The sequence below is a fragment of the Telopea speciosissima genome, chromosome 11 (genome assembly GCF_018873765.1).
Source record: "Telopea speciosissima isolate NSW1024214 ecotype Mountain lineage chromosome 11, Tspe_v1, whole genome shotgun sequence".
NCBI classification, from domain to species: Eukaryota; Viridiplantae; Streptophyta; class Magnoliopsida; order Proteales; family Proteaceae; genus Telopea; species Telopea speciosissima.
Window position 1 is genome coordinate 52,039,896 of NC_057926.1, and position 24,564 is coordinate 52,064,459.

Below are 24,564 nucleotides of genomic sequence, written 5' to 3' on the forward strand. Positions count from 1 at the left end.
ATGTCACCCAATCGCAAGCGCTCAGTGCACGCCATCCCTGTACCCAGACACAGGGGCACGTGAAATGATCGTTGCACTGGTACCTTAGTCATTTCCGCCTATCTAGGGGGGTGCGGCGGTCATGCATCCCTTTGTATGGGCACAAGGGCAGCATGCGCTACACGACCGGTGATGTTCTTTATCCCTTTATTCAAACTCCTCTACTCAAAGTTTCTTAACTAATTCCCCCCGGAAAAGTAAATTTCCCTTCTCTCTCCCCTGCTAGTTCTAAATCCTAAAATTACTCATGCTCCTCTCCACTCCCTTCTTATAGCCTCTCTAATGGCACCCCACTCCCACAGTCTTTCTTCGGCATCTTCTCCCACTCTATGCCCTGCCACAAGCTCTCACCTTGCCTTCCCCTTTATCTTGAGCCACCCCTCTCCTCAACCCCACCTTAGTAAATTCTTAAATGAGAAGTCGAGAAACCAACAAAGAGCATTTTATGATTGAGTGAGAGACTTTTGTGACTTTTGAGGTAGAATATCAAGGAGAGAATGTCTATAATTGATTAGACGAAAATCCGGATCTATTAGCCGGTATTTTGGTAAATTGCTTGCAATTTTTTTTCAAAATTAATATTATTTACTAATATTTGTTTTCACAAACAGTTTTGGAAAATATTGTTACTGGTCCAATCAAAATTACAGAATCTTTGATAAAAATAAATTTTTTATAGATTGGGGTTATGATAGTACACACATACTCTATAGTCTATGATGCGATATTGTACTATTGGGGACTGATGTCATCTACTTAAATTGAAAATTTTTTGTTACACCTGTTTAGCTATGTATGTATTGGTAAATAACACATTAGTGAATGTAGCATTAACCTGACAGGCAAACTGGATGGAATCCGAATGAGATCTTTCCCCCTTCCTCATTTGCCCAACCCATTTATGTAGCATATTTATTACTGGCCATGGTCTATTGAATTGAACCCATTAAATGTTGACAGATGAGATCTCACATCAAGATTTGCAAAATGATGTGATAGAGAAATTTTTATCTACAACTAAATCATACACTAGTTTTATTGGATTCAAATATAGAGCTGATTTAGGAAGGTTTTGCATTTGGTTCAATTTGGAAAAACCAAATCACGTTATATTCTAAAAGAGTTATTGGAAAGTAATTGAGTGTGAACATTACATGTAAACAATAGTTATCTTTGACAATATACAAGTTGTTTTGTCTCTCTCCTTGGAGATTTGATTCCACATCAATTCATTCCCCTTCTCTTTCTTTAGAGAACCACTATTAGAGCTCCTCCTTCTTCCTTGTGTGAGTGTGTGAGGTAAAGGACTAAGATTTTGTGAAAACTCTATGATAGTGGCCAATGTTGACGAGAACGAAAAGTGGTAGTGGTAAGAAGAACTAATCGCGAAAGGGTTAAGATCACATGAAGGGTTTGCGTTTGTGAACATCTAGGTAACCTTGTTCTTTCTTGTGTATGCCATTAAATTTTTTAATGGTCATTCCCACCGATGGATCGATCCGTCACCCAATAACTGTAACCATTGTAACTAGTGAGAGTTTTTAAAACTACCGTTAACTTTCTTAATGGTAAGAAGGTTTTAAAATGGAGAGGGACCACTTGTCTCATTGGGCAGTTAGATAGGATAAAAAGAATGTCCCAAAGCACGAGGCTCCGCTTCGCAAGGGAGATTGTTTCCAAGTTTGAATCCGCAATCAACAGGTTGTTATAGTGCAACTGTTGCGCCAAGGGCAAGGGCAAATAGATAGGATAAGATCCACACAAAAAATTTATTCCAGCCCACAATTGACACCTCTAAATTGGATAAATACAGGTTATATGGTTGTATCAGCTGGCTAAGTTGATTTATTTATCAAACTATATACTATATGCAAATTTATTTTATGACAGTGTCTGATGGACACCCCTAGCCTATTGGTATATGTAGAGCTCGACACCTTCTTTTAATTGTTCATTGTCTTATTCATTGTCTTTAAGATAAGAGTATCAAAGGGTTTTCAATAATAAGTTTAAAAGTGACAAATCATTATGTCATTATCTAAAAGTGTCATTGTCATGCATATTTTTCGAGTACACATGTAAATGACACTATTATCCTCATTAGAAGAAAAAAAATATGTATTATACCAAAAAAACAAAAAAGTAAAATTACAAATTATTTGACACCTTAAGGGTTATCAACTATCAATATGAAAATCCCTTATTTAATTATTCCTACAAAACTATGAGTGTAAGACCCCATTATCATTACCCTCATTGTAACCTTTATACTCTCCTCATTTTCTTATAGGACGATAAATGTTACACTTAATATCCAAACTAGGGTAGGGATAAAGCATGCATATTGATCAATGGATACCCATTTCAACCCTACTTACAAATATAACTTGATGTTTAATTTTTATTGATCAACCAGTTATATAGGAAAGGTAATGTGGTGGCTAATTTCCTCTCTAATGAAGGTGCAATCTCTTTGTTTTTCCCTTTAAATTGATAGCGATAAGGATTATTACAGTTAACGACAATTCTTTATAAATAAAAAATGTGTAAGAAAGAGTGATTGCAATCCTATTCTCCATTGCCAATGAAGACACTCTCATCTCATCATGGACGTAGGCACTTTACTGAATCACGTCTATCCTTGTTTGATTGCTCTTTCTTTAGTTTCTTTTTGTTTTCTACATCATGTATAGGCTTTAGTATCTACATCTCTAATGCTTATTCAACTCACAACCTTGTTCATATTTTCCGGATTTTTCAACACAAGCTCACCCTATACACAATAAAAACTCCTATTATCTTCTAGATCATTAGATATGCTCAACATAAACTTCAACCAACTCTAGAGTTCTAACAATTTTTCTTTTCAAGACTGAATGAAGCATTCAGTCCTCAGCTGAAACAAAGTAGCACATTCAACTGTAGCGATGTAATGGCATATGTTAAACTGCAAACAGATGTCATAGCTTACATTTATTTCCAATGAAAACCAATAACCAAACAAAGTTGATTCACTTGTTGGCAATGAAATACCAAATAAACAATCAATTCCCTCTTCTTCTTCACAGATCTGGAAAATGCCCATGAAAGCAATATGCCTATTGGCCAATTTTATTGAGGTATTGCCAAAGAATTCAATGGTCAATGTCAGCTGAAATAGACTCTATCTTATGAAGAATTAAGGCTGTATTTGGTATGCATTTTCGGAATAGATTATGGGTCTAGAATGCATTTTGAAGTGAAAAAAATAAAGAAGAACTGGATTTCAGAATGTATTCTAGACCTAAAATATATTTTGAGAATGTATACCAAACAGAACCCAATTGTTTGCTAAAACAGCTGGCTTGCTAAACATATAAGGAATAGAGTTTGATTCATGGTGTCCATATGATTGAGATAGAGCATAACATTTAACATAAGAGCGATCTAGGCAATGCCCTTTTTTCCGTTTATTTGATTATTGCAGTTTGTTAATTATAAAAAAGACATACCCAGTGTACAAGGCTCCCGCCATTACGGGGTCTAGGGAGAGTCATAGTATACGCAGTTGTACTCTTATCTCGTGAAGAATTTGTTTCTCGACTTGATCTACAACTATAAGTGGGTAAAGCATCATCAATGATACTTGGATTGGGAAAATGAACCATTAGCCATGGGCTTAGCAAAGGTTAGGTTATCTATTTGATGAAAAGAGGGATAGATTATTAATGGGTTATAGGTATATGCTTACTTGGGTAATTGCTTTGGGAAGATGTATGTGTATAATATGCAAGGCATACAAGGAAAATTCCTAATTAGTCCCTAACTAGACTAATATATGAGTAGGTTAAGACCCATCTTGTGTTTCCACTTTTTTTGAGACCATGAGTGTGAAGGCATTTCACAGGGAGGACATAAGATAGAGCAGACCAAAAATTCACCTTGACTTGCATCCATGGATCATTGGGAGAATCTAGATTTCTCTCTCTCTCTTTCCTGGAGAACATTACTTGAAGAGAATTACCTTTTGGAACATTCTCTAGGGAAGATCTAACTATAAAAAACAAACAGCAACTACAAGAACAACAGCAATTGGATCAGATCAGAAAGTTAATTTCTTAGAGATTGATCCATGAAACATAACCAACTACTGAAATTCGTCTCAGATCAAACACAAAAAACAAAAGAATTCCAGCTTCTGGACTTGGAAAAGATCATTGTTCATATATGAATCAGAAAGTTAAAAATTTCAGTAATGCCTAACTAATGATATACTCAATTCGTCTCTACCCGGATCCTCAAATCAACCCAACAGGAAAATGAAAAACAGAAAAAAGAAGATTCTTGAATGCTATTAAAAAGCAAGAAAGAAAAGAAGAGCAGAGCTGCATATATACATTTAACCACCCAGAGAATGTAAGTTCCTTCCAACCCAGAGATTTCTAACCCTAAGAAGCAAAGGAAATCAAGAGAAGGAGAGACCAGAGGAAGAACAGCATTCAAGTTTCAGCCATCGTTCTTCACCATTACTGTTTGCAGAGAGATAGCCGCAGTTTATTCGAAAGAAGAATCCTAACTAGAACCAGTCATCATAATCTTGAATTCTTCGAAATTGATCAATCCATCACCATCACAATCGACCCCACTAATCATCTTCCTACAATCTGCAAGCGAAGTCTCTTCCCCCAAGCTCCTCAACACAGTCTGCAATTCCTCAGGTGAAATCGACCCGTTTCGATCAATATCATATATCAAGAAAGCATTCCTCAAATCCTCAAGAACCTTCACAGTATCAACCCCTTGCGTGTTTAACTCAATAAACTCATTCAGATCAATGTGCCCATCTCCATCCGAATCAACCTCCTTAATCATCTTCTCCAATTCCTCCTCCGTCGTAGGATGCCCAAGACTCCCCATGATCGCACCCAGTTCAGACGAAGAAATCTTCCCATCCCCATTCACATCGAATTTCTTGAAAACATTCTCAAGCTCCTCGATCTGATTCCTCGCCTGTGTGAACGAAACCGGCCCAGATTGAAAAGGGTTTTCTTGATTTCCATGGCTTGACCCTGCAGGCGACTGCGACTTTGACGATGATTTCTTTCTCCGAGCAAGAAAAGACTTAATTCCCATGATTTTTTTCTGGTTTTCAAGTCCGAATAACCAAAGAAACTAAACAGAAACTGAAGATCAAGCAATTTAGCCACCATATGAGAGAGAAACGAACAAAAAGAAGTAGAGAAGAACAGAAATCTCTTTCTGTTGAAACACTAAATAAAGGGTAACCGCGTGAATCTGGAATTCCCGTTAGAATTGGAGTTCCAAAGCCGAATTTAGTTAGGAGAAGTTACCAAGCTTAGAATGAGACTTCGCCCTTCTCTATCTTTAGCGATGATATCCGTAAAACTCAAGAACTCTCAAAGAGACTCCATGAGTTCACCAAACACTGTTAAACCCATAAATGCAAAATTTCTAAAAAGATTAAAAGAGATTTTAAAACGACGAGAATAACGGCTATATTTAATAGTATAGAGAAAGTGTTAGGAAATTTCGAACAAACGACTTGTTCTTTTCCAGCTTACAAGACCAAGAACGTTTCCCGCGCTCATCAATCTACGTGGCATTATGACCGTTTAATATTCCAGTAACGAACGATCAAGATTGATCAGTTAAGAAAGCGCGTGACACTTGTATAGAATATTAGCCGTTGATACTCTGATTTGGTCATCCAAAGGACAGATATTCCGTATTTCGGCCATTTAATACTTAATTAATTAATTATTAAAATTTCTTTAAATTTCTTTAAATTTTGATTATTATATTAAGTAAAGAGAAGAAAACTTCAAAAAGGGTTCCAGCTTTTAAGCGTGAATAGAGGTGGAAAAGAAGAGGATTTCTAAGGAGTAGGTTCTTTGATAAAGTTTACGGAGTATTGTATTAAGTTGTGGTTAATGAATCGAAGAGTTAGAATTTGTTGATAATGAGATGGATGGCTATGATGATGGTAGTGTAGAATGATATCATGCTGTAGCATTTATGAGACTCGTGCCCAAACGGTAACCTTTTTCTATACGACTCTACCCATACAGACGTGCCGCGTGCGTTGCTCTAAAAAGATAAAATGGGACTGTCACCGTGTGTCCGTGTCACGGAAGTGTTTAATGAATCCAACTAAACACGGAATGTGTGGTGGGCCAACCTCTTTGTCATTTAAACGTTTGAAATTGGTTTGGATTGTCTGATTGGAATCATGATCAAGATTTGTCTATTTCTTCCCGTGCTTCTCACATGGAACCTGTTGGGTTTATTCATTACTCTCACGTGTGTAGAAAGTGAGTGCAACCTTTTACAGCGTGGTTTGTTAAGAAGGAATCATTAAAGGTGATGGGTTTTACCTAGTTGGGCTAATTAAGGCCCATAAGGCTTCAATCTTGGCCCATGTCCAAGAGAGTGTCAGATGGGTTGGAGGTTCTGTTTGGTTGCCCTCTCCCCATGTAGGTGCATGGATTGAGGTATCACCGTATCAGTATCAGATCTGCCGGATCATATCGGTATCAGTCGAGTCCGATATTGATATCGATACTTGGTCAATCCTAGATCAGATATCGGTATTGGATCAAGGGTGAAATCGTTAAAAAATTAATTTTTAATGAAAATAGGGATAAAATTGACCAATCCAGGCCAAGACCGGCTGATCCAAATAGGTATCGACAATACCGATGCCAATCCTGATATCGATACGATGATACCTCACGATCTGAGTCCGAGCTGTTGAAATATAATGATTCAAAAGTCCATTTTGAAATCGTCTGCTTTGCACCAACCTCCCATTACATTCTTCAACAAGAATCACGCGAAGAGAATTCACCATTGGGGTATCTTTATTCCCTTTATCCCCCCCTATTGTGCGAAGTTTGAAATGCCCTTAGTACAATTTTAGGACTCTCATCCAACCACCAAACTCGTGAATTAAGAAATTCTCTCTTCATCATGGGTGAAGGAAAACTCACCTTGTTAATATAACTAAAAACAAGTCATTGGACTTTCTTTTTTTGGGTAGAAAGTCATATGATTGGACAGAGGTGTAAAGCATGGTCAATGGGTTTAATTATGGTTATTTCAGTTACTAAATTAACTTGATAAACAATCTAGCCCAACGGATCCAGGGCCCAGCATCCCTTTTTTTTTATATATTTCGGCCCAGCCCAATAAGGAAGTTACTTATCAAGCATTATTGTTAGGAAAAAACATAAAAAAGTGAGGGCCTAAGAAGTAGGCAGGGGAACACCGACCATACCCTATGAGGAAATGCTTTCCCACTAACTCGAACTCCTAATTTTGTATTAAGGCTAATCTTAGTTTTTGTGAAATATCTTAATTAATTAACAAAATTAGTTGATTAGTTGACGCGTGTATGGAAGTCAAACCACCATATATGTGCATGTGAGCACGTTCTCATAAAGTCAAGAAGTGTCAAAGAATTTGTGATTTTATATTTTTGCCCTTGCATTATAATACATTTTTTTTTCTTTCCATAGGGATAAATCTTGTCATTTCACATGTATATTCAAAAAATGTATAAAATAATGACAATTTTATTAATGTTAAATAGTGAGATCGAGTGGGGGTTAAAGAGGGGTAGAGATACCAAGAGGAAAGGAGCAACATGCTCTATCGCAATAACTTTTGATAACGAAATAATGATAAGTAACTTTCAAATTATTAATGTAAATTTATATTTTACCTTTGACTTAAAGAATTTTTGAAAGAAGTGGGCTAAAAGCATCTGGTTCGAATGATTATGAGATACACAATGAGACAAAGCCTATACTCTATAGGGGAATCGTTATCGTCTACGGTTCCCTGACCGGTGCGGTTCCCTAGTGCCTCTCACAAGAGGGGGGTGGGACTCACCCGGAGCACCTGACCGAACACTCTGCTCGGGTGGGGTCCACCCTCCTCTTGTGAGAGGCACTAGGGAACCACATCGGTCAGGGAACCGCATACTATAAAAATTCCTCTATAGGGGAGAGCACTTAGACAATTCACTTTTTTTACAGGGAAGTCTGTTGGACTTGGGAGGAATTCCTCAAGACGTATTACGATTTTTCACTGAGGAGGTAGATCGAAGTCATCGGGTTCAGATGGGGATAGGAATGCAGATTTAGATGCCTTGTATGATAAGGAAGAGAGTATATCCAAAAAATGAAGACCTAGCTTGAAAGCCCTAGAGCTAGAGCTTCTACTGCTATATAAACGAGCTAATGTCCATGCAACCAAACAACGACTAGCTAATCGTAGAGCACCATTGCGCTAACACAGTAAGAAAAGCGCTAACGCCCCAACTGTAAACAGGCGTGCTAATGCATCGCTAGCTCAATGTCAGTAGAAGGGAAGAAAACAAACATGGTCACCCTTTTTAGGAATATGGCTCAAAAAATTAGACAAATGACAATCAAAAAATGGTACCATGTTCTAATTGTATGTCTATAGAGGTGTCATTTATACAATTCTTATATAAAACTACAAAACTACATGGAATAAACAAGGAGTAACACATGGTATCATACATGGGACAAGGTTTTCCACGAAGCTAGAGTGAGAAACCACATCAATGAGAGGACAATTATATATACGATTACAAAACTATATGAAATAAAAAAATAAAATACACAAAGAATAACACATGCTATTATACATAGGGGCAAAGGTTTCCCACGAAACCAAAGTGGGACAGAAACCACACTAATGAAAAGACAATTTTATATACAATTACAAAACTACATGGAATAAAGAAAGAATGCAAAAGGAGAAACACATGCTATATATAATACATGGGGGCATAGCTTCCAACGAAACCAAAGTGGGAAAGAAACCACACCAATGAGAGGACGAGTGATAGATTTGTTCAATAAGAAGTTTTATATTTTATTTGAATAGAGAAAGTGTCAATGTGAATCCCATGACTCAAAATGAAAGAACACGTATGAAAGAATCTGCACTCCTGACATCGTGGGTTTTTTCCCCCTCAATCAAGAGCTATTATATTCTAGGTTTCAATCAACTAGTGGTTGTAACAATAATATGCCAATTACTAGCCGGTAGCTCTCTTTGTTGCCTTCTGTGTACCTTCTCAAATAATCATCGTGGGTTGGGGAAGGGGTTGTTGGTTTTACATAAACGTCAAGGAAAGACAAAGTAACGTATTAGAAGTGGACACTACAACCCCTCCAAGGCTCCAATGCCCCAAAATTTGAACACAAACCTGCAAATGCAACAGGAGGTGGTGTCTCATGATGGTATCCGGATCAACTACCCACATGGGGAAGAGTGGGGACAGATTTGACTCCTCCATGGTGCATGGGTCCCACATCCTTCAGGTGGGTCTCATACCCCATACCCCATGAAGGATTCAAATCTATCCCCACCCATCCTCATGATGAGTTTTTCAATTGTTTTACTAATATAGGAAATATTTATGATTTGGACTGATTCGCAATCTTGGAATACATTCTAAGAAATCATATGGAATGCAACCTTAATTTCAAAAAATCCTTGACATGATTCCAAAGACTTCAAAAGTAGTTGATTCACTCCAACCATAATTTAGAGTTGAGATCTATAAGGGATGAGGTCCCTACGAGGCTACAACCCACAAAATGTTGAGATTGAGAAAATGAGATGATAAATATACGTTAAATAAATAATGGGTCCATTTGTTTAAGATTATGAATGAAAGACTAAGGATGCATTTGGTATGCATTCTTGGAATGCATTCTTGGAATGCATTTTAAATTGATAATGCATTCGAATAAATCATACCAAACGATTTCAAAGTATATCTATCTATATGTTGAGATTGAGAAAATGAGATGACAAATATACATTAAATAAATAAGGGGTCTATATGTTTAAGATTATGGATGAAAAACTTATGTATTCTTGAAATGCATTTTAAGTCGATAATGGATTCGAATATATCATACCAACCACTTTCAAAGTATATCTATATTTTTCATTTTCTTAATCACCATTTATAGTTGAGATCTTCACGAGATGGGGTGCTCGAGACCCACAAAATATTGACGATGAGAGTATAAGATGACAAATATACATTAAAAAATAGTACGTACTCATGTTAAAATCATGGGTGGAAAATTAAGGTTGTGTTTGATATGATTCGTTAAAATACATTATCAACTAGGAATACATACCAAACACAACCTTTATTTTATTTTATTTTTTACTGAGATTCGATCTGATCAGATGTTAATGTCCATATTTGTCATCTAATATAAAGGTTGAAGGAGGGAAAAGTCCAAAGAAATGAAGAAAATTAGAAGACAAGACAAGATTGTATTAGGTGGCAAATCACATCGTTAATATATTATATTCAAATTTTGGTGAGAAGTGAGATCTGTAAGACATGTATTAGGTGAAGCGACCAAGAGATTAGGGTGTGTGTCACAAATTCACAATTGCCCTTAAAGTGATATCTGATAAGGAACTTGCTTTTCAGTCTCTCTAATTGGGTATAATGGTAAAAAACGTAATCAATCTATAACCGTGGTTCTAAGTATCGGTATTGTATTGCCCGATAAGTAATCACTCTATAATCATGGTTCTAAGTATTGGGATTGTATCACCCGTATCGGGTGGTACGTACCAGTTTTGCATTTAGTCGATCCCGATACCGTATCGATGATACAATACGAACAAAGGGTAAAATGGTCAAAAAACTCATCTTTTAAGGAGATTCACAGGTAATTTCGTCCGATACAACCGATCCATTTTGATACTGTATCGATATCGTATCGGTTTTGCAAATGACCGATACTCGATCCGATACCATGCACTAGAACTAAGGGTGTTAAACGGTCTGGTTTCGGTTAAACAGTTCAGTTTAGTTCGGATTTGACTGCTTGAGGGTGGAAACCGTAACCAGACCGTTTAGCTAAACGGTTGCATATCCAAAACCATAACCGTTTAGTAAACGGTTTCGGTCATACGGTTTCGGTTAAATGGTTATACACGATTTTCGGTTAAATAGTTATACACAGTTTTGATTAAACGGTTCTACACGGTTTGGGTTAGCCGGTTATGAATAACATCCTTGATTTACTAAATAGTTTAATAGTTCTCAAACCAAACCTCCTGCATTTTTTAATAGAAAATAGGTTGTAGCCTGTAGTGCCATATCTTTTAATTAGTAAATACCTTCAATGGACGATGGATCCCATGAAAATATTGTACCTTCAATCACTATTTACCCTTTTTTTCTTTTTTTCTTTTTGGGTAGAAAACGGTTTACCTTCCATATAATAATACTAATTAGTTATTAATTATGAAGTTATTAGTTTTTTTTTTGTTTTTAAAAAAGGAAATCATCTATTGAAGAAACGTGACTTAGTGAGTTAGTGATTTAGTGGTTAGTACGTAGTAGTTGCTATTGCTAGGTTTTGAAGCTTTTGATGTTTGGTTTAAACGGTTATAATCGGTTGTAATTGGATTAAAGGGCCTGAAACCGTTGGATTAATCGGTTAAAATCGGACCAAACCATTTAGTTAAACGATGGCATTTCTAAAACCATAACCAGACCATTTATTTAAACGGTCTATTGGTTCCAGTTTAAACGGTTCAGTTCGATTTCGATAAACGGTTTTGGTTTTGTTTTGACACCCTTAACTAGAACCATGTCTATAACCATTTATCCCAATGACAACGAAGATAGCATAAAGGCCATTTATAGAAGTTTGTACAGAACTTTGCAACTATGAGACTATGGCATCAAATAGGTTGTGAGCTACATTATTGGAGATGATCATAGAGTGTTGGCCATTTTTTTTAGTGCCTTTTTAACCACTTAATAAACTCTATTAGGTCTGTAACTTGAATTGTAAATGGTGAACCATTGGATTTACCTGTTCACAAAATTTAGACAAATTTTCCTCATTAATTTCTAATGCATGGAATTCTTTTTTTTTTTTTGGGGGGGTGGGAGGGGGGAAAGGGATGGTTGGTGTATCTATCATTTGAATCCAAATTAATCTTCATTGATAAATAATAAGTCATGCCCCGTTGTTATTACCACTAGAGAAAAAAGAATGGTGAATTTATCTATTCTAATAAGCTTCTCATGATGGCCCAAATATTTTCCACGTGACAGATCAAATGAAAACTAAAATTTATGGATGGATAAATCCTAAGGTCTTCTACTCTACATGTTCATTCCAGAGGGACTTCACCAAGTGACAAAATGATACTTTGAGTCCAATGACAGTAAGAGAGTGCATTGACATGGGTGATTGAAAAATATAAGGATATATGAATGGGTAGATATTTGATTGAGAACTTATTGTTGGAGGGTCCAACTCAAAACCTTTGAGCATTAGGTGAGAGAGCTCCTCAAGTATATGAAAGCACCTAGGGCCTGAACTAACCGGTGTAAGACTATACTTCTATAACTTTCAACATCTTCAGAATCCCTCTCACCTGTAGCTTCGGCATACCTAACTATACATGTAGACAAATAACTTAGGAATGATAACAAATGGACATAAGCTCTGATATCGTGTTGGAGGTACAATCCAAAACCTCAAGGAATTAGGTGAAAAAGCTCCTCAAGTATATCAAGGAACCAAAGAGCTAAACTAATTGATGTAGGACCACACCTCTATAACTCCCAAGATCTCAACAGTTATCTTGATGGATCATCTGAATACACTTTTACCATATACAAAAAAGGGTAGAATTAACATACCTAAATATATTTACAAACCTAACCCTAATCAAGTAGGAGATGTTTAGATAGATACTGTTTATCAGCTGGGCTAGTCCATTGGGCTATTATAAGGAGGCTGACCATGGGGATCCAGCATAGGCCTCGCCAAGAGCCCACTATACTAGACAGGCCCATTAACACGTCCAGATCGAGCACCCCTGATACTCTCTCTCTCCTTTAATATATTTTTTTGTACGGTTTGGATCACTAGGACCAATATGTGGGCCCAAGATATATGCAATCCACTAATGAAGCACAAAATAAAGAAAAATAAAATAAACTGAGCAGATTCATTTTTGTTAGTAACCCTAGAAAAGAACATTATTTAACCTAGTCACATTTCCACTAGTGCCATGACCCATCCCTCTTTAGGTTCTTCGAGGTGGGAATATGACACCTGCACGTTCCTGCTTGCTAATCCAAAAAGAAAGATTTTTTTTTTTTTTTTTTTTTTTTTTTTTTGTGCTCACCTTTTATAAAGAAGAAAGTGTATCGACCTATAATACATTGCAAGAAATCATGCCAAATATAACTCTTTAATTTTTTTAAATTCTATTATATTATTTAAAATGTTTTAAAGTACAATTGTATAACTTATTTGTTTTTACAGAAAATAAATAGTGAGTCTAGATGTTTCAGACCATGGTTGGAACAAGGCTGCGTATGGTATGATATCTTGGAATGCATTATAAACTTAAATTGCATTTCAAAAGGCATACCAAACACAGCTTGTACTTTCTAAGAAAGGGCATATGTCACCTTAAAACATGATTCAAGGTACAAATACTATGTTGGCCGATTTATATCAATATCACCGATATTTAATACTAATACAATGTAGCTATTGAATTTTTTGTTTGGTATTAATCCAATACGGGGAGATACCATCAATCCGTATCAATATCATATTCACATTGACAATAACCGATATAGACATCGATACCAAATACCTAAAACAATGCCACAGAGGTCACACATCATGATCAAAGGAACATGTAATGGTGAACCAAGTTAGTGGTGAGGGTTAAGGGTGAGATGGACCACAAATCCCAGAGTCACTGTCTGATAGATACTTGATATGGGGATGTGATCTAATGTGGCAAATCTGAGGAAACTTTCCTGGCAGCATGCAAAACAAGTAGAAAGAGGGATTTTTATCCTCTCAAGTTCCTCATCTCTCAGTTCCTCTTAAATACCCCTTAAAAAATCGATACTTGGCAGGTTTTAATCCGACGGTCAGATTTGAATCCAAGCATTCACACATCCAACCCTAACTCTAACTTAACCCGAATTACCTGATTCTCTCTCCTCTCTTATTGTGGCGCAACCCTCTCCTCTCCTCTCTTCTCTCACTCATCCCTATCTCTCTTTCTTTGCTACCAGAGTGTTCTAGCGACATCAATTGTAGTGCAGCGGCAACCTTTCTACTTCCAGATAAAAATCCTTTCCGTTGAACCTCCTTCCTCACTTTCTTCTTCGTCACTCTCTCAACGTTACTTGCAAAAACCAGAGCTTCTTCCTGTTACTTGCAAAATATAAAAACCATTCGACTGTTGAAATATATGCTCTCTTACATCTCTATGTTGTGTGATCCTTGTGAGACAATTTATGATTCATGGAAATGGACTTGCTTATTGTTATGTGCCTAATGGGGTCCATTCTAGTTTATGACGCTAGATTGGGCCAGCCTAGTATGGGATAGGTTAAAGGACTTGATTTAACGCGTTCCATCAGTTTCGGAGCTTTTACCGGTCAAGTACCTAATATTTGGTATCAGAGCTGGGCACTATGTCATGGGTTCGAGTCACGGAGAGGGCTACTTGGAGTAGAGTGAAAGCCGTCAAGAAAGGGCTACCTGCCACTAGGCAAAAACCCTGGAGCAGAGTGCAAAAGCGTGGTGGTCTGTTATGTGCCTAATGGGACCCACTCTAATGTATGTCACTAGATTGGGCTAACCTAGTATGAGATAGGTTAAAGGGTTTGATTTAATACGTTCCATCAGCTTCAGAGCTTTTAACGTATCGATCAAGTACTTAATACTCATATTGTGTATATGATTTCAATATAAATAGGAAAGAAATACTCAACCATAGTTAGGACAGTCAAACCAATTCTCATATGAGCTCCCACCGGTTCATTCATTTGACCATAGACTAGAGCTACTTTGGATTTTGCAATATTTTGTTCATTAATCACCCCAGGGTTCCAAGCTCAACGGTGGCAACTAAACACGAGGGATGTGTTCGTTGAGGGACTTAACCCAATACCTTACAGTACGAACTGATGACAACCATGCACCACCTGCGTCCGTGTTATCGAAAACACCCCTCTCTTTCAAGAGAATTCAAAGCATGTCAAGCCCTGGTAAGATTCTTCGCTTTGCATCAAATTAAACCACATTTGTCCACTCATTCTTACTCCTATTTCATATATATTCCAAAACTTTCAGACAAATTACTCAGAAATATTAAAAGGGGTTTATGACTTTTCCAATTTTTTGAAAAAACGGATAAGATGGTACATTCATACACGACCGTGTATGAAAACTTTTTCCAATATTAAAAGATCATTTTTAGGGATTTGAATTTTTGGCCAAAAAATCTGGCTCCTTAGTTCTTTGGAAAAATACAATTTAATGAATTTTCTGAGATAAATTCAAAATTTAGACGGTTCAAGATAAGAGTTTCAAGTTCCAAGATCCAAATGTCATTCAATTGATTCTGGGCACCATTGAGAAGACTCTTCTGCACCATTGCCTTCTTGGGAAAAGAGCCAAGCTCAGTTTTCATGGTAGCATGTGTCCATGTTTCAAAAGTTTCAACTTCCCATCAATGATGTACAGCGAAGTACACGGAATTGAATAATAAATGCTTTCCAAGTAATTCATCTAGACTGATATTTCTTGATTTGAACAATAAATGCTCTCCACGTATTCCATTTGGACTTATACTATTGTGTAGCTTCTTTCATGCACTAAAAACAAATGAAAAACCATGACTTGTTCTGCAACTAGTTTTGGAACAGACACTAAAGAATATAGAAGTGAAATCAGCATGAATCACAATGACCAGTGTCTGTGAACTATAGCTAGGACCACCAAGAACTCAAAAAAGAAAGCTTGAGATAGGAGGCAAGATCATTTGTAAGCTTCTTCAACAACTTTTTAGAAATTGAATCTCTATAAACATGATAAATCTATAAGTGAAGAGTCTCTTCAACATGGATTGAATGATATTATTAGGTCCAAAGAAGAGACTTCAAAATAATTTGAAAATGATTTCACAAGGGCTATGTTTTCCTACACCCACAGGTCAAGGGAGACTGGTGGGTTCTAATGGTATGGAGGATCAATGGGGGTATTATCAAATTCGGGTTCTACAAGGGTCAAATACTTTTATGACCCTTAGCTGGGGGTACTTAAAAGTTTTCCCTTCCTATTATGTAATTCTCAAGTGCAGTGAATGCCTTGCATGTTTTTAGAGAATGAAAAACTCTTACCAAAAATAGGAGAATGAAAAGCCAACATTTTAGTCTTCTCATTAGAAGAAAAAGTACACCTATTGAGAGAACTTCTATTGGAAATGCTCTACCCCTTTCCAACATCACAAATAAGAATGTTCAAACTTTACCCAAAAAAATTGCAAATCTGAGACACAAATCTATTCCTTTCTTTAACAGTAATTAAGTAAAAGCCGTCTTATATTTATTATTAATGTAACTGTTATTGAACAAGTGACAAAATCAAAAGGCAGGAAACATAAATTTAACTGCCCAGATCTTCAATTTATAAGGGCGAAGATCCACTAATCAACCTACTATAACATTACATGCATTTCTAATGGAAAAAAAAGATTTAGATCCAGCAACACATCAATCCCTGGCACAAGTGAAACAGCAAGCAGATCCCATGACAAACACCACCTCAATGGTGGCCTTGACTGAAGCCTCATGGTGTCTAGAGGAGGGTAGTCTCTGCAATCATGGAAGTGACCACATAGGGATCCATGTTTGATGCAGGCCTCCTGTCCTCAAAATAACCTTTACCTTCTTTCTCTGTGTCACGCCCAACTCTGACGGAAGCTCCACGGTTTGCGACCCCCTGTGAAAACATGTTGAGTGAATATATCAGCACTCACCTTAACAATTGAAATTTTTGGAGTACTGATTTCAGTAACAATAGATTAATTTGTCTATACCCATGTGAATGTGTTGATATCTGCAGTTTCATGTCGTCCAGTGAGTCGGCGTTCATTGCCCTCTCCATAAGCGGCAATGTGCTCCTTGTGTTTCAACCCTAGCTTTTCAATTGCCTTCTTGATTACCTCGAACCCTCCCTCATTTCTCATGGATTTGGTGCTGGAACCCACATAACATAATTCATCAGATACATCAAAATATGAAAAGACAGAAAAAACTTTGGCCCAGTATCGCCACAAAATTATACTTAAGGAAGCAACTTCCTAAAGATATAGAATAATGAAGATACGAGGTACGGCATAAAGTACCTGTAGTTTGTGTGAGCACCAGCTCCATTCCAGTCACCCTAGTGACAGATTTGGGTAAACAACATTAAAGAACAGGGAAACAAAATTTCAATAAGAAATGACATGTTCAGTAAATTGTCCTATGTTGCAGAATTAAAAAGGTAAATTTTATTAAAACATTAAACGGATCAATGTGATAGATCTCAAAAGAAATTAACCTTGATAGGTTTTGGATCAAGAGAGAGCACAACACCAGCAATCTCTGTAATTCTCTGTTCAAGAAAGAATGCAGTCAATTAGTAAACAGAACCCATCATTGTTTAGAACCTTCTCTCCCTTAAGAGGAAGTGTTAATGTTTTGCATCCTAACAGCCATCAATTTAATATGATTTACCTCCAAAATGTAGCGAGCCACCCATAACTCATCCCCAGCAGAGATGCCAACAGCAGGGCCAACTTGAAATTCCCACTGAACAAGTCAAAAGGATATAAAATAGGTTACACAGTGATACAATTTGGCAGGAAAATCCTATCAAAAAAGCAAAAAACCGAAGAAACAGAAAAACTTGTCTCCTACCTGGCCTGGCATCACTTCTCCATTGATACCACTGATGTTGATGCCTGCATAGAGGCATGCTTTGTAATGGGCATCAACAATATCACGGCCAAAAGATTTGTCAGCACCAGCACTGCAGTAGTATGGTCCCTGTTTTGCAGCAAATATCGAATTTCAATATCAGCCATGGCTACAGCAAGGTTACAATCTTAGCTCAAATACGAAATGTCTAATGTACCTTTACTACCCAATAAAAATACTTAAATCGAATGACACAGGACATCATCCAATTCAAACTCTACCACTTTTATAATTTCAAATGACTTATCCGGCTCATCTGATTTTCACAAACAATGAACCTTGGATCCAAATGACTCAGTTTTTTAAAACTTAAATCTTTATCCACGTGATTAACAGAAATCCAAGCTACAAAGCATTAACTAACTGGATGCAAATAATTTGTGACTATATTGAAAACTAATGGTCATATTGAATGATCTGTTGATAACACATGATTTCATTTTATTTCTTTTTTTTTTTTTTTTTGGGGGGGGGGGGGGGGGGAGGGGGGGTTATGAGGGGTCAGAAAATTTTAAAAAAACCAAAAAAAAACACCAAGTATTTCAAGGAATGGGATAAAAGACCAAGTTGGAGATATTTTGAATGAATAAAGGAACACAAAACAAATAAAAAATAGTCAATAAATGAAGCATAACATGAAAAAAACTATCGTTACCTGAGGGCCAGGATAACCTCCCAAAGGCCACCCAAGGGGCCAATTGATATCCTTCTGCAAAAGGGTGTACTCTTGCTCTATTCCATACCTAGTTTTTAAATAAGAACACAAAAAGACAACTTAGCAAACAGAATGACCAATTGGAACTGTATAAGAGAGAACAAGAACAAATTATACCAGGTTTCCTCAGCAGCAACATCAGGGTGGCTGAAAATCTTTGCAGCAGCATGTCTCTTGTTGGTGGGAATGGGTTCTCCAGCTGGTGTGTAGACATCACACATGACCTAAATAATGAAAATAAAAATAAAAATGAATTTTAATAGGAATGAAAGGATCAAAAGGAATTAAATTCTAGAGTGAGCTACAAATAAGTAATGAAACTGTAAAATAAATAGTGATAAATAAGAATTACACACAAGAATATTGTTGCCCCTCCTGAAGGGATCCTTGAAGATTGCCTGCGGACTGTTTCAAGACACCAATAAAGGAAAAGACCCTCATTAAGGATCACAAAGAAAGGATAAATTACGAAACTGAGAGGGAAAGAAGAATAACCCACTATAAGATCACTTCACTATCCTCTCCTGGAGCTTGTCCAGTGCTCGAACCATCATAGTTCCATTTTGGTAGCTTTGCTGGATCATCAACTGGGCAAGGGAGAGTCTGTAACACAGGATAAAACAACCAAACAACCACAATATATCAACAAAATCCATATAGGCCAAAGGATGATCAAAAGAGAAGCATAAATGGAACAACTGAGTTAGTACCCTTGCTTTACTCCTGAGGTCCAGTCCAGATCCACCGATCCTATTTTCAACAGTTAATAAAAAAAACATTAAGAATCCAATAACAGGGGAAAATAAGATTTTCATTAACCAGATCACAAAGCACAAAAAAATCAGAGACATAAAAGCTAAGCATATTCATCAGGATTCAAGGAGAAACTATGGAATTGGAACACTAGTTATTACGAAAATCTAGAACTGTTTGGTCAAACCAAATGAAACCCATTAGAGATAAAAAGAACTCAATACATACAATAAATAAACTTGAGATCATTAAACGGAAAGAGAATACCTCTCACTGCCAAGTGCGATAGCAAAGAAGACAAAGACTATACATAAAAGCTAAAGCATATCCATCAGGGTTCAGGGAGAAACTAAGAAATTGGAGCACTAGTTATTAGGAAAATAGAGAGCTCTTTGGCCAAACCAAACCATACCCATTAGAGATACAAAGAACTCAATACATACAATAAATAAACTTGAGAACATTAAACGAAAAGAAAATACTTCTCACCGCCAAGTGTGATAACAAATACACATAAGAGAAAACAGAAAAAAAAAATAAAAAATTGGACATACCCATCAAAGTTCCACTAACAAAGAAGACAAAGACGATACAGAAAGCCCAAAAAAAGTAAGATCCAGACACACAACATTCCAAAGAAAAAATAGAGAGAACATCCAAGAAAAAACTTACCATATGTACTCGGCAATAATCTTCTCTGTAGAGTCAGAGAGGTTAAGGTTGAGAAGATCTGTTAGCAGCGACATGATGGAGAAGAATCAAGAAACTATCACAGGCTTTTCACTCTTCCTAATCCCTCTCTGTTTTGCTCTGTGAAGAAGTAAGGTAGGAGACGGTAGGGAGGCTGCTTTTATAGTGGCGTTCGGCATTTGGAAGATCTAAATTAATTACGGATAATTATTAAGAACAGTTAATCTTGAATATATTAGTTTTGGTGATAAAGGGCAAAAGCTAAAAAGTCGCTGGTTAGAAAGGTAGGAAAGACTGAAGAAACTCCCCTCGTGGAAACTCTGTAACCTTACACGGTCTTTTTCCGGCTTCCTTCTTCTACCAGTATTCTACTATTCTTCGGTTACTACTTTTTACATAATTGTAAATTACCATAATGACCTTAATTTGTTAATGGTCTGGTTCAGCTCATGGTATGAGGAATTGGTAATCTACTTTATTGAAGAAAAAAAAAAAGACAAAGGGTAAATCTGTCCGATATGGGTCAATTCGGATCAGTATTGGTGATCCTGATACCGATTACTAAAACCCTGATTCAACTATGTTTGGTTGCAAGTATGCATTAGTGCGGGGGCAATATGAGCACGTGCAAGAGCATTTGACTTAATGAGATTTTTCAGTTCACTGGTGGTTGAGTGGTAATATCACACGGTCATGTGTCTAGGTGTAGGAATCAAACGATCGGTTAGTGTTCTTTTTCCCAAAATTAGGATTGAGTTCTATGTCCAGTGCATAGTGTACGCTAGCACCTCCCTATGTCTATTTCTCTCCTCCCACAATAAGGGGTAAATTTATCATTTTACAGAAGGGAAGAGAGAGATATAGGGAGGGGAACATTATATATCCCTGAAGTCCAAGTGCAGATTCTATTATATGCCCTCTTACATAATGAATCTTGAGGTCTACATTGACACTCACTCCTATTCTGATTCATGTGGGTTTTATGTAGGGATGTAAATGGATTGGATTTGGCTCGGATAGTGCTATAGTCGCATCCGCATCCAATTAGCTTTCAGACGGATTCGGATAGTGCTAAATGGATACAGATCGGATATTTTATCCGTTTACATGTAAATATAACTTTTCGGATAGCTATAGCTTATCCGTATCCGTATCCATTTAGCTTTCGGACGGATTCGGATAGTGCTAAACAGATACGAACACGGATACGGAAACGGATTTCAGCTATTCATTTACATCCTTAGTTTTATGTGGATGATACCATTCTCTACTCCAACATTAGTGTGGTGTGTAGATTCCTCCATACACAAGCAATGTAGAAAACCCTCTTACATTTTTTTTTATTTTCAAATAAAAAGAATTTTATAATAAAATTGAGTTAAATTTAATAATCTAATTTAATATGTTTTAGAGATTAGTTGCACCTAATCATTATAAAAAATCCTATTTTGTAATGACTTGATTTTACTTTCCTTCTTTGTATGTTCTTTACAACCAAACAACCAAAGGAAAGCCTTGGAGTTTTTTTTTCCTCTTTAAATTGTTCAGTATTAGTGTGAATGGTTGCTTATTTTAGAACCCAAGACTTCAGACTTGGCTCTGTTCTAGACTTGGAATGCTGCTTTCAAAAGTCCTTTCTTTTTGTTTTTGGTCAAGTCTCAATAGTCCTTTCAAGCTTTCTTCCTAGACTCAAAGCTTGATAACAAACCCTAATCTACAAAGGGAAAGGGCAAGGAAAAGTATTTCTTGGACTTCTCCACTTGGAAAAACTCGCAAATTGGGGAGATCACTTGTGTGTCACTGCTCCTACACAATGAACAAAATGTGTCAAGGGTGAGAAAAAGAAGAATAGTATTTACTGTAACCATTAAGAGGGGGATGCCACTCAATACTTGTGATCTGGGCATGGTTTTGAATCTCGGATCGGCCGATATCATCCGGATTGGATTGATATCGGTCAAGGCTGATCCCGAGATTAGACCGATACAATAAGGTTTGACTGGATCGTTTCTTGGATCGGCCAATTAGGTTGGATTGGCTGATCTGATCTGATACTTGATCGATCCGACTAAATATTTTTTTATTTTTTCAAAAATTTTAAGTTATTTATTTATTTTTTTATATAATCTTGATTGATACTGACCGATACCAACCGATATTGATCAATCCGATTCGGATAATATCGGTCGATCTGATCCCGTGATAAAAACACCCACCAATTTTGACCGATACGTGAACTGATCGATAAAAAAAAAAAAAAAAAAAAGATTTTGGAGGGTTTTTTTACGGATCCTGACTGATCTATCAATCCGATCCCGATCCAAAAAGGTCTTGACAATGACTGATACCGAATCCGATACCTGAATTTTAAACCTTAGATCGGGGAGGGAAGTTCCAAAAACGTAAGGCCTTGCTTGGAGAAAACCTATCCACAAACTCATAATCTTATACTAATGATTTCTCTGAGGTAACTTTCTTTAAAGTCATAAGCTTGGCCCTCAGACAAAACAAAAGAGTGTAGGCAAGCATCATCATCACCCACATGTTCTTCAGGTCAGTTTCATAAAGATGCCTTTTACATTCACAATTCACAATTCACAATTCACACCTCAATTCCCCAAAGTTATTTGTTAGTTAGGAATTTAGGATTGATCAACATTGGCATTCCAATATGTGAATGATAGAGTTTTTCTTAACCACATCTTTATGCTTGGATGGGTGTTACGGAATAGTGAAGAGCATTTTGGACCTTCAACATATATTAAGGTGAGTAATGATGATCATAGATTTTTGAATGAAAACCCTCCTACATATGTGGAAGTGGTTTGGTTTAGAATTCCATCGTTAGCAAGCAATAAAGGGGGGAGGACATGACACAATTGACGGATTGGAACCGGTGGTTTTGTATGTTCCAAGTCCTTTAGATTAGGACCCTAAACTATTTCATCATAAATAAAGACGTGAAATGTTATTGGACCTAGTTTTCATTCACCTGTAGTGCCATCATTGTTTTACTAGTAGATAAAACTTTTGGAATAGAACAAAGGGCATTTTGGAACTTCGCACAATAGAATATAGTGATGGGTGAACGTTTACAATGATTAAAAGAAAACATTTTCCATTATTATTTGTACTTGAAAATTTTCCTTCACATACGGTGAAGGAAAACCACACCATCCTTAAACACCCTATAGGGTATTATTATTATAAAAAAAAAAAAACCCGTACCCAATGCACAAGCTTTCATGTACAGCTGGGTCTAGGGAGGGTCAAATGTACGCAACCTTACCCTTATTTTTTAGACTTAAACTCGTGACCAAACATTCAACAAGTTAGCACTCGACGTCTTGACCAACACGCCAAACACGACCTTCTATAGGGTTTTATTATATTCCCTAAAATATGCTATTGATACCTTCTCTTGTGAGTTGAGAACTTTTTTATTAAGGGTAATTACACATACCACCACTGAGGTTTGACGAAAGAATATTTCCACCCCCCAGTTTTGAAAAATTCTACGTACCCCCCTGAAGTTTGCAAACGGTAACAAATAAGTCCATTCTGTCAGTTCATGACTAACACTGTTAAAAATTAGACTTGAACTGACGAAATTGCCCTTCTAAGAAAAATCAAAAACAAAAAAACACCAAAACCTGCAACTCATCTTCCCCAAATCGATTGGGGAAGATGAGTTGCAAGTCTCAAACCTCTTCTAGCTCATGCCTTTTAATTTGACCACTAGGGGAAATTTTACTTAAATATCTATGGTTCCTAGATATGGCGTACCTGTAAATCTTAATAGAGAAGTATTACAATAGACATGAGAAGGGATGTAGATATGAGGTTTGAGTTGGGTGGCGGTGGGCATGTTCTAGATCTGGAAACCGGAGTCAAAGATGGGGTTTTGGGTGGTGGAGGTGCAGTTTGTGGATGTGGTGGTGGTGAGAAATTGGATCTGAAGAAGATGATTCAAGAGCTGGATTTGTCCGATGTCCCTCGGGTCTTCATCTACCTCATTCTCTTGAACCCAAAGTTGAAACTCATTTTCTGATAACACCCTACAACAGAGGCATTTGAAGAAACGAAGAAGATCAGGGTTCCTCTCCATCTCTCATTTCTCTTATTTTTTTAATTGTACACCTCCGCCCTCTCTCTCTTTCTCTAATTTTTTAAGATATGGATGTGGGCGGCTTGTGGCGATGCTTGGTATGCCAGTGCATGGATGGTGGCATGATTGCGTATGCGGTTGCAACAACGGTGGCCATCTGTTGGGTGCGAGATGTGGCGGAGAAGATTGGAGAGGATGATGGCGGTGCTATAGGGGAGCGAGAGAAGGAGGATTTGAGGTGGTGGTGATGGTGGCAGCGGCGGCGAGGGAAAAATAGCAAAAGGAGAAGAAAAAGTAGGAGGAAAGAAAAAGGAATGGGTTGCTCTACACTTGGTGCTTCAATCTTGAAAATCTGTAAAACCACTTGGTGCTTTGTTT

The 24,564-nt window shown here is 37.0% G+C and overlaps 2 protein-coding genes across 3 annotated transcripts; both read right to left on the reverse strand.

Annotated features, from left to right (window-relative positions):
* Window positions 1–4,219: 4,219 nt before the first annotated feature.
* Window positions 4,220–5,230, reverse strand: LOC122645866 (probable calcium-binding protein CML25). Its single transcript, XM_043839261.1, has one exon. The coding sequence runs from the start codon at window positions 5,149–5,151 to the stop codon at window positions 4,591–4,593; it is 561 nt and encodes a 186-aa protein (XP_043695196.1). The 5' UTR covers window positions 5,152–5,230; the 3' UTR covers window positions 4,220–4,590.
* An 11,250-nt stretch (window positions 5,231–16,480) lies between these two features.
* LOC122645865 (glutamine synthetase nodule isozyme) lies at window positions 16,481–24,243 on the reverse strand. Of its 2 annotated transcripts, XM_043839260.1 has the most exons (13): window positions 24,226–24,243; window positions 20,061–20,166; window positions 19,346–19,385; window positions 19,135–19,238; window positions 18,992–19,040; window positions 18,753–18,859; window positions 18,576–18,663; window positions 17,861–17,989; window positions 17,678–17,752; window positions 17,502–17,555; window positions 17,305–17,342; window positions 16,996–17,155; window positions 16,481–16,898 (listed from the first exon to the last, which is right to left on the reverse strand). In XM_043839260.1, exons 2-13 carry the CDS (start codon window positions 20,132–20,134, stop codon window positions 16,755–16,757), a joined length of 1,062 nt encoding a protein of 353 aa, XP_043695195.1. In that variant the 5' UTR covers window positions 20,135–20,166; window positions 24,226–24,243; the 3' UTR covers window positions 16,481–16,754. The 2 variants fall into 2 exon arrangements, with proteins under 2 accessions (XP_043695195.1, XP_043695194.1); XM_043839259.1 differs by lacking the exon at window positions 24,226–24,243 and having other exon boundaries at window positions 20,061–20,214.
* Window positions 24,244–24,564: the final 321 nt, after the last annotated feature.